The following is a 10,660-nucleotide window of genomic DNA, read 5'->3' as shown; positions in this document are numbered from 1 at the left end:
GAGGCCCCACCCCCTCTGCCCCCCAAGTCCCCCAGCTTCCAGGCGCAGCCCCCGAAGCCCAGCGTGCAGGCCTTGCCCGCCCCGCCTGCCCCACCTGCCCCACCTGGACAGCCCTTCCTGCAGAAGAAGAGGCCGGGCCGAGGCCCAGGTGAGCGCCACTGTCCGGGTCCAGGGTGGCCAGGCGGGAGGGTCACCAGACGGTGCTGGCAGTCGGGGAAGTGCCAGGGCCACAGCCAGAGACCTCCTGTGAGCCTCTTGGGACTACCTTTCGGTGCCTTACGCTGGGCTTTTGGTTTAGAGCAGACCCCTTCAGTGCCCCTGTGGAGCCTAATAAAGCCTGGCTGTGGGACTTTAGCTGCGGTGTTCGTGTTAGAGGCAGGAAATCAAGGCTGAGGGCGGCTGGGAGACCTGTCCACGGTGATGCAGATGACAGGCCGGGGAATCTGGCCTAGATCCCCTCGCCTTTCCTAGCTGTGTGACCCTGGACAGTCACAGCCTCTCTGTGCTTCTCCTTCTCCTGTGAAGAGGGGAGAGCAGTAGTGCCCCCTCAGGCAGTTGTTGGAACAGGCCCGACAGCAGGGAGATCTAGCGGGGTGGTATTTATTCTTCCCATCGTGTCCAGTCCCCAGACCTCCTCCCTGGGGCGGAGGGGCTGTGGTGCATTTGCTTCAAAACCAGCTTCCTGTTCAATTTTTCCTGAGTTATTTCAGCCTGGCTCCCAGCCAGCATGTCACTGGCCCTCAGGAGGTTGGATCAGTGTTCTGCCTTTTTCTTTTTGGCAGGTTCTCCTGCTGATTCAAGGAAATGGAGGGTCTGGATTTCAGCCAAATATTAAAAGTAATTCCTTTAGCTCCCCAGTAGCAGTGATTTGCGATTGAGCACACACACCTGCCCATGACTGATGTCCGTGTAGCGCAACGGCTTCGTTCACTCTTGGTGGTTGTCTGAATGGGAAGCGCTCACACACATCCACACGCACACATGCAAACACACTCATAAATACCCCAACATTATATTTACAAACACCCACACACGCACCCAACACACACCCACACGTATACACGTGTTCCTTGATCTTTCAGAAAATTCTTTGATGTGTGATATTTCTTAAATGTATTTATTTGCATTAAAAATAACAAAAGCTCATCGCAGAGCAAATAGGAAGAAATTTAAATTACCTACCGTATAATAACATCACCCAGAAGTAAAAACGGTCATATTTGGATGTGTGTTACTTCTTTTTTTCTGAATGTACCTATGTATTTGCATAGTTAATACCATTTTGTGTATAATATTTTCTATTCTGTTTTATCTATTATTTTAAAAGCAATTTGTCCAATCTTTAAAACTTATTTATAAGCATATTAACATGATAATCAGAACGTATCCTATTCTCAGTGTTAGATGTTACAGTTGATTCCCTTTTTGGTTATTGTGAATAATACTGTAGGAAATACTTTTATAGCAGTGGTTCCCCTTTTGGGGCTGTGCCATCTGAAGATGAGGATGGACATTGTCATTAAGATTATTGCAGCAGCTAACCTTTATTGAGCCCTTACTACATGCAACTTCCTTCACTCAACAACTCTAGCAGGTGTGTGTGTGTGCGCGCGCTATTATTATTCCCATTGGACAGAGGAGAAAACTGAGGCACAGAGAGGTTGTGTTATCCCAGTGGGAGAACTGGGATTCAGTCCAAGCAGGTTGGCTCCAGAGGCAACCTTTTTCCTCACCATTTCATCTTACATCCGCAGGTCTCAATACCTCACCCCTCACAGCATTCTAGTGTCTGAATATACCATCATCTTCTCTGTCAGGTACCAGTGGGGGGAAGCTGAACCCACCCCCAGCGCCCCCTGCGCGATCCCCCACCACGGAGCTTTCCAGCAGGAGCCAGCAGGCCCCAGGCTGGACCCCGACACCACAGCCGGGAGGTCAGCTGCGGAACGGAGGCCTGCACATGCACATCATTGGTAAGCGGGGCCACGGGCTGCCGCGCAGCTGCCAGGGAGGGGGTGGTTCCCTGTCCCAGGAGGAAGCCCGCCCGCCAGGATGCGTGCTTTGCAAGAACAGGGTGCTCACTGTAGCACAGAACAGCCCACAGGTTGTGTTAAATACAGGGTTTCCCTGGAGGCTTTCTGGAGGGCCCCAGAACCCACTCTGAACCTTCTGATTGAGTTTAAAGAGAGGGAAGAAAACAAACATCAAAGCTGTGTCTGTCTCCATGGAGAAACCCATGCATAGGGCTGAAAGGGTAGAGTGATTTGGATGAGGAGAATGAATGGACAGGAGGCCCAGCAGGCAGGGGGACAGTGAGGGCAAAAATATGGAGATAGGAAGGAAAGTCACATGGGGTCAGATGTGACCAAAAATCTTTGGATCCCTTTGTGGGTTGAGCTACTGTCAGACACAAAGCCTGGATCATAAAGCAGAGACTCAACCACTGACAAGGCCACACCTCCCTCTCCTTGCCATCAAGGGCTCAGGACAGAGCCCGTTGCTTTGGGGACCTGGGTCAGTCTGTACGGACACAGGCCATGCTCCATCTCACCAGCCAGGCTGGGACTCCTGTTCGGCCCACTCCTCCCCACCCAACCCCTTCCAGGAGCTCAGGGGGGCTTCAGGCCGTGGGGACTCTGCTGTCCCTGTGCCTGCCACGTTCCCTGCCTCTGACCCTGGAACCTGGAGAACCCTGTAGCTCTTCAGCTCCCTTTAGAAGCTTCCTTAAGATGTTGGTGGGTGTCAGTTGGGGTGGGTGATGGGGAGAGTCCATTGATTTCATTTTTCCCGATTCCCCTTGTCCCAGCTAAACAGTAAAAATTGAGAAGTGGATGGAGGTCTGGGGGGAATAGCCCCGCCATTGAAACCCTAGCACTGGGCAGGCCAACCTGTGCGCCGGGAAATTCCCCGACTTGGGTCATCACGGCAACCGAGTAACCTTGCCGTTTCCCATGTGCGCAGATGACTTCGAGTCTAAATTCACGTTCCATTCTGTGGAAGACTTTCCTCCTCCGGATGAGTACAAGCCCTGCCAGAAGATTTACCCCAGCAAGATCCCCCGAAGTAAGTACCGCCCTCATGTTGCCAGGACCCCTGGTTCTCCCTGACTCTCCAGCATCCGGTGCTTGGCATGCGTTCACTGGCTATAGGCTGCCTCTCAGAGATTACCGAGGCCTCTCTTACTGTGCTGGACCGTGTTAAGTGCCGTCCATACGTCTGAGTTCCAGAGCGCTTATCAGTCCCAGTCCCCAAGGCTTCACCAATACCAGAGTTAATTGTTTAATCATATTTGGGTGAATTCACCAGTGACCCCTCCCCTCTCTGGGGCTTTTGACTGGGGAGCTAAACACCCCAAGGAAGATGGGATGCAGGAACTTGGCATTGGTAGCCTGGAAGAACCCTAAAATCCCCCATTCTGACCGACAGTGAAATGAGAGTGTGCTCAGGCCAGCGGCTCTCAACCTTGGCTACACAACAGAATGACCTAGAGAACTTAAAAACCCTGAAGGCCAGACTGCACTAGACCAGCCAAAGTTAGAATTCCTAGGTAGGGCCAGAGTGTTGGCGATTTCAAAAGTTGCCCGTCAATTCCAATGTCCAGCTAAGGCTGAAGGTCTTCCCGGGTGAGAGCTGCCGCCTCCTGGCTTCATCATGTGGTCAGGCTCCGAGGGAGACCTTCCCTCAGCTCAGCTGTTCAGCCCTAAGAGTGCAAGAGGAAGGGGCTGGTGTCCTGCCCCTCAGGCCCAAAGGCCAGGGAGGCAGGACGTTAGGAAGCAAAGCAAAGCCAAGCCAGGTGGGGTGTTGACCACACACCGATGCTGCTGGTTGGTCAAAACATGAGCCGATTCGTGTCTGGTGCTGAGCCAATCCGATTGGACAGGAGCTGGTAAGACGGGACAGAGTCAGCAACACAGGGGAGGGTGGGATGTGCTCCCCACCCACAAGCTGAGGAAGGCCCCCAGCCCCAGGCTTCCGTGGGCCAGCGTGGAAAACTGTAAAATCATCAGAGTCCGGGCTTAGCCCAAGGCCAGGCATCCTGAGTCTCTTTCACAAGGACCTTGGTGAGGCCCCTGCTCCAGGGTTCAGCTTCCCGCTAGTTTGCAGCTGTCCGCCTTCATGCCGCAACCCCGCTTCTCTGTTAGACCACAACTGCAACACACAAATGTGACCCCCTGGCCCCTGGAGGCGTTCCAGTGGCCCACCCCTAGGAGAAGCCAGAGGTCAGCGGACATTTCCTCTGAAGGGTCAGAGGTGACCTAGTTGAGGTTCTGCAGGCCATATGGTCTCTGCCACTACTACTCGCTTCTGCCATTTCCACGTGAAAGCAACCATTGACAGTGTGTAAATGAATGGGTGTGGCTGTGTTCCAATAATACTTGATTCACAAACACAGGTGCTGTCTGGATTTGATCTGCGGGCCATACTCTGCTGATCTCTGTCCCAAACCATTCCAGCAGGCAGGTTCTTCAAAGTCTCCTTCTGTTACACCGCCTTGGCCAGTGTGCTCCGGAGCCTTCTACCTGCAGCTCAGGAAATGCTCCTCTGAGGTTTCTGTGCGTTGAGCCCATGGTGCCCCGTCTTGTCTCTGAGAATAAGAGAAGCTCTGCCCACACACAGCTGGCCAGGAGGGCGCAGTGGCAGTCTGTGCTGCGTTCCTCTCAACACAAACCAGTGCCCAGACCCAAACACAGGCTCCTGATTCTTGGGCTCCTGATTCTTGGGTAGGTGCCGTTAGAAGGAACAAGGGGAGGAGAAACCTACTAAATGAGCTGACATCCTGCAGAGCAGAAATGGCATCTGTAATTAGCAGACATCGCCTTCCACACAATTAAATTAGCATGTCCCTGCCATCCCCGCGAGCCCGAGGGTAGAACCTTGTTAATGATGTCAGTGTCAGTCTGCGAAGGGTCAGGCCTGTCCCATCACATTTCTCCTTACTGTTTCCTCCTGCTACCCCCTGGCCTGGCCCCCCAGGTTAGCATTCTTCGAGGTCTGGGAGACAGCGTTGGTTCTGCCGGATGAGTGTTTGCCAGCATTTCCTTCCCTTTTAAGGCTGAAGAATATCCTGCGTTTGGATACTCCACTTTCTCTTTATCCGTTCATCCACCAGCAGACACTTGCCCTGCCTCTACCTCTCAGCACTTGTTAAAGTGCCACTGAACATGGGTGTACGATGATCTCTCTGAGACCCAGCTTTCATTCTTCGTGTGCATCCCCAGGAGTAGAATTGCTGGATCATAGGGAAAGTCTACTTTTAATGGGGGCGGGGGGGTGAGGGGAGCCCACCAGAGTGTTTTTCCATTGTCCATTCCCATCGACAGTGCATCAGGAGAGATGCAGAGCGTTCCTTTCTGTTGTGTGAGGAAAGCGATTCTCCTAGCTCTGCTGTTGTTAACAGTGGTGTTTCAGAAAACCAGGGAGCATGGCTGAGCGATGGAGGGGCCTGTAGTATTGCCCAGTGGTTCTCCCATGGGGGGGATCCGCCCCCAGAGGACCCTGGTGCTGTCTGGAGACAGGTTTTGTTGTTGCAGATGGTCTGGGGCATAAAGGATGTGTTACTGGCATCTAGGATCATGCTGAACAGCCCGCAGCTCACAGGCAGGCCACACACCACCAACCAGCCCCAAATGAGCCACATTAAGAAACCCTGGCCTAGAGGAAGCCTCTTCTGTGGTTGACTGGAGTTTTTTAAACCTAAGAACAGCCAGTTCAAGGTCAGACAGCCACATGGAATTAGGGCTGGAAATCAGTGTCTTTTTACTTTTCATTTAGTTAAGAAACTGGCTAAAAATCTAGCACTCTCTATGTCATTTACCTGAAAATATCTTTATTCAAGAACAAATGCAGTCCTAGCTGGTTTGGCTCAGTGGATAGAGCGTCGGCCTGCGGACCCAAAGGTCCTGTGTTTGATTCTGGTCAAGGGCATGTACCTTGGTTGCAGGCTCCTCCCTGGCCCGGGCCCTGGTCAGGGCACATGCAGGAGGCAACCAATCGATGTGTTTCTCTCACATCGATATTTCTCCCTGTCTTTCCTCTCTCTTCCCCTCTCTCTAAAAATCAATGGAAAAATATCCTTGGGTGAAGATTAAAAAAAAAGAACAAGTGACAAGTGCACTCATTAATTTAAAAAGCACTTTAATGGGAATTACAGAGCCCGTTGGATTCGGGGTGTGGCAGTTGCAGAGACCTCCTGTGAGAGAGTTCTCTCAGAAAACCGTGTCCTGCCTCAACAGGTTCCCAAGACCACATCTGGGTTCTTATAGAAAACTGAAAAGGTGTTCTTAGGAGATTAAAGCAAACCAGCTGGTCCAGGAAGAATCAATTCAGTCTGTTACACATACTTTTATGAATTTTAAAAATAGTTCTGGTCATTCTCCTTAGACAATTCCCAGCCTGCTTTTCCTCCCAGGGAGCCCACACAGCAGCTGGCATGCTCGAATGACTGCTATTCTTGGAATGTCACCCCAAATTCTCTGATCCTTTGTAAACATTCACACAGCTGCTATGACTCCTTCAGAGGAAGATTCCCGGACACTTTAGACTCCCGGACACTTTTCTTGAACGTGGGTTGTCATCGGGTTTTCAATCTTACAAATAATTTGCGATGGCTGTTCCTGCTGCTCACGCTGCTTTGTGAGGAGCACAGCAGTGGGGGTGTCCGGAGGACTTGGGGAGGTGGTTCTTTAATTCTCGTCTGTGGCAGAAGCAGGACAGAGGTCTTGTACCAAATGCAGCAGGAGAAGCGCCTTCAGGGCCACCGTTCGGAACACCTGACTCAGGAGAAGTCCTCGCAGGAACGTCGGGGAATGTGGATTAAAACTCAGCCATGAAAGTATATGAAAATAAATAAGTAAAACTCAGCCAGACCAGTGAGACCATATATGTGCGTATATACGCCTGTACCTACATGGTAAATCCCAAATGGAAAAGTATCTGGAGGGAGAAACACCAGACTCGGAGCAGCAGTGACTCCGGGATGGAAAATGGGGATTGGGTGGAGGGGGAGGCAGAGAGGGCCACTTCAGGTTGGTTTTCTTTCTCCTGTTACGTTCTTCTGTATTTGAAGTCTCCATTGTGAGAATGTATATAACTTGTGTAATATTTCAACACCATGCATTTCAGAGAAGGAGTTGGGTCCTGGCGGGACGGAGGGTGACTGACAACACGTACTTACCTTTGGCTCTTTTTCAAAGCAAGGCCAGCGCTGTGGGTGGCACGTTCGGGTGCTGGGGCTGGTGGGTGTCTGAGCTAAGATGCACTCTGTCTAGACACTGAGACGACAGGCCTCTGTGGCTTGTCCCCCCGCCCCAGCACGCTGGACGTGGCCCGTGGGCGCGCAGTCCGGGCCCCAGAAGCAGTGTGGAAACACACAGTCTGGGGCCAGCAGCTGCAGGTCTCAGGTGGGCCGGCTCACATTGCTCTGGTTCCTTTGCTGGTACTGTCAGCGCCGTGAGCACCGGTCTAGCCCGCGTCTCTGTTCCGTGCACAGCCGGGCCCTGCGCCAGCAGATGGTGAGATTGTTCCCGTGCCTTTCAGGCCGTACACCTGGTCCCTGGCTCCACACTGAGGCTGCTGGGCAGAGCTCCGATGACATCAAAGGCAGAAACTCTCAGGTAACGCATCCCTCAGGTCCGTCGGAGACGGTGAGGGTATGTCTCTCCTAACGGCTTCACCCCTTTCCTCAGGGAGAGCCACGGGGTGTGCCTTTGTTTCCCGCTGGAATGACACTCAGAACTTTAAAACCTAAAGAGTGAGGGTGGGGGGTGGTCCCTGGAATCGCCACCACATAACCCCTGTGGACTTATCTGCAGTCACCACGTCTATTCCCCATTCATTCTGCCCTCCTATGTCAGCTCAAGCAGCCTGAGCGACTGTAACATTTATATAACATAGTTCCATGTTCTCTCTCATACATGGAATACATGGTTTCTTACCCTGAGGGGGAGGGGGGGGTTCTTTACTCATCAATATTATAATATTTTTAAACTTTTTTTATTGAGCATTTTTATTTGAAACTAGAGGCCCAGTGCACAAATTCGTGCATGGGTGGGGTCTGGCCAACCAGCCCTGATGGGGGCTGATCAGCTGTGGGAGGTTGGCCAGCTGGCCCTGCCCCTCCCTGATTGGGGTCAGGGGCCGATCCAGGCCCTATCAGGCTGGTTGGCCACTGCACTGTGTATCATAGCAACCGGTCATTCTGGTCGTTTCAGTCACTTGGCTTTTATATATATAGATTTCTGGCTAAAGTCAGACTGTGTGAAACATAAAAGATGAAAAATGCTTGAGCCTATACATGTTATACGATGGCATTAGGCCCTGCCTGTCATGAACTGCATGTCCCATTTCATCCCTTTCCACCTGCAACCCTGGGTAAAAATCAGCTCCTTGCGTATGAGGACGCATCAGGCCCTGGCGGCCTTGCACAGAGAGAGCGCTTCGGTGCCCAGCCCTGGGAGGTGAGGGGCAGTCACCTGTGTGCAGTCTTCTAACCCCACCTGGTGATGCTGTCATGTTTCCACAGTTAACTCTGAAGACGCTCCGGTGAGAAGACGGAGGAAGCCCATGTCCTGCGGGCCCCTGGGGCTCCCCCCTGCGGACAGGCATCCCAGGAGGCCATGTCTGACCTCACCGCACTCCAGTTGGAATGCAGTTGACATACAGGCTCTGCATGGAGCACTTATTTATTGTAAATACGTGGTTTGCACAGGCTTTAATCGGTATCATAGTCGACTTTTATTTTGTAAAAAAGCCACCCTCACCGTTTCTCCATTTTTTCAAAATGCATCTTGGCATTCGCCTGCCGGTGCAGATGGAGCCCTCCTGCCCCACCGCACAGCGTCCGTCCCGTGACTGTAAAGACCGTGCAGGCTGGCCCTTCCTGCATACGGACCCGCGTTTAGACGATTCCTTGGTTTGCCAGGTGCCCCACAGTCACGGTATCCACGGTGACTTCCGATTGGCATGATTGTATGTTCTCAGCACACAGACTGCAGAATCAAACCAAACAATGCCTTATACGTGACACAGCTCAGAGACCGAGCGTCCCCTCTCCTGGACGACGGACGCCACTCGGCCTCCAGTGGGCGGGCCGCCGCGTCCCGCTTCCGTCTGGCTGTACAGGGATTCTTTCTTTTCCTGCCTCGTGTAAATAGAACACACAGCTCAGGCAGGCGCGGGCTCAGCCCCTTTTGTAAATGGATGATCCTGCGAGTAGCCAATACTCTGTTTACAGTGCCCCTCGTGCCCAAGTCCCCGAGACGTCGTTCCTGTCCCCTCCAGCCCCTTCCTGGCAGCCAGGCCGCCATGGGGTGAGCTTTAGGAGATTGGGGTATTTTCCTTCCAAGTTAGAAACCTGCATCACACTCACTTTTAGAGTAAATTACTAATCCTGTCTCAGCGGTGTTTGTTTTCTCTCCCAAGTGCAGGATTTCTATGGCAAGAAAAAGTGTGGGCCGAATGCATTAGGATCTATCTGCCTCAAATATCTGCCCCAAGGCCTAGGGCCACCCCTCAGGCAACACCTAGCTCCCTCTGAGCTGAAGAATGGAACTTGCCCGAGATCTGGTTGGGGGCACCTCTCTGGGGTCAGCCGTGTCCACGGTCAGCCACCCCTGGATAAGGAGCAGGCCAGGGTGGGCTCCAACTGCTGCTCACACCCATCCATGGTCTTGAGCTGGAGAGGGAACAGAAGTGTGTGTGTGCTTGCCGCCTGACCCCCAGGGGTCCCTGTCCTGGGAGAGGCCGGCTGTGACAGAGGAAGGGGAGAAAATAGAAGGAAACACACTCATCTCTGGCCTGTTATCAAAATAGCTGCAGATTATAGGAAATTGTGGAAGGAGAGGCTGGCAGGTGGTAAAAATGTTTCCTCTGGAACCAGCCTCACCTGGGCTCCCACCTTGAGGGGACCATGCCCAGACCAAGCCATCCAAAAAGGCAGCGGATAGGAGGGTTCTGCTCACACGTGACTGCACGCACCTAGTGGTGGTCTGGAGTCACCTAGGATGCTTCCCTCCATCATTGTGCTTCCTCCTTGCAGGGAGAAGCCAGTGAGCAAGGTCAAGTTCCCTTCTCTGGGGACTAAATCAAGCCAAATTGTAACAGAAATCAATGGAAAAGAAGTTTTCCAGGTCGCCAGCTCTGGGCATAGCTGCTGGGTTTCAGATGTTCTGGAAGGTTTCCGAAAGGTCAGACTTCCTTTATTATAACAGTATTCACATCACCTCCCTCCCAGTTGTACGACAGAATTGCAAAGGATTTAAATAGCGTGGTTAAGAAGGCCCTAGACCAGTGGTTCTCAACCCTCTGACTCTTTAAATACAGTTCCTCATGTTGTGACCCAACCATAAAATTATTTTCGTTGCTACTTCATAACTGTAATGTTGCTACTGTTATGAATCGTCATGTAAATATCTGATATGCAGGATGGTCTTAGGTGACACTGTGAAAGGGTTGTTCGACCGCCAAAGTGGTCGCAACCCACAGGTTGAGAACCACTGCCCTAGACAAAGGCAGTCCTGCCTACAGGGCACCACCTGCCCCGTGAGGTGCTTATACGTGTTCAGTCCACAACGCTGGGCTGGAAATGAAAAACAAAACGATTCAAGGGCAGACAGAAGGAATGAGCGGAAACCACAAATCGCAATTGGCGGTGGGGGGGGGG

At 52.3% G+C, this 10,660-nt stretch overlaps 1 protein-coding gene across 1 annotated transcript in view; it reads left to right on the top strand.

The window, feature by feature from the left end:
- Positions 1-10,205, top strand: part of WIPF3 (WAS/WASL interacting protein family member 3) — a 55,029-nt gene extending 44,824 nt beyond the window's left edge. The window contains exons 6-10 of the mRNA XM_006779077.2: positions 4-148; positions 1,818-1,973; positions 2,962-3,063; positions 7,537-7,613; positions 8,522-10,205. Coding sequence (XP_006779140.1) covers positions 4-148; positions 1,818-1,973; positions 2,962-3,063; positions 7,537-7,613; positions 8,522-8,545 — 504 coding nt within the window. The 3' untranslated portion in view covers positions 8,546-10,205. The remainder of the gene's footprint in view (positions 1-3; positions 149-1,817; positions 1,974-2,961; positions 3,064-7,536; positions 7,614-8,521) is intronic.
- Positions 10,206-10,660: the final 455 nt, after the last annotated feature.

The sequence above is a fragment of the Myotis davidii genome, unplaced genomic scaffold (assembly GCF_000327345.1).
Source record: "Myotis davidii unplaced genomic scaffold, ASM32734v1 scaffold168, whole genome shotgun sequence".
Taxonomy (NCBI): domain Eukaryota; kingdom Metazoa; phylum Chordata; class Mammalia; order Chiroptera; family Vespertilionidae; genus Myotis; species Myotis davidii.
Note: the sequence above shows the minus strand (reverse complement) of the source record. Positions and strands in the feature narration are given on the sequence as shown.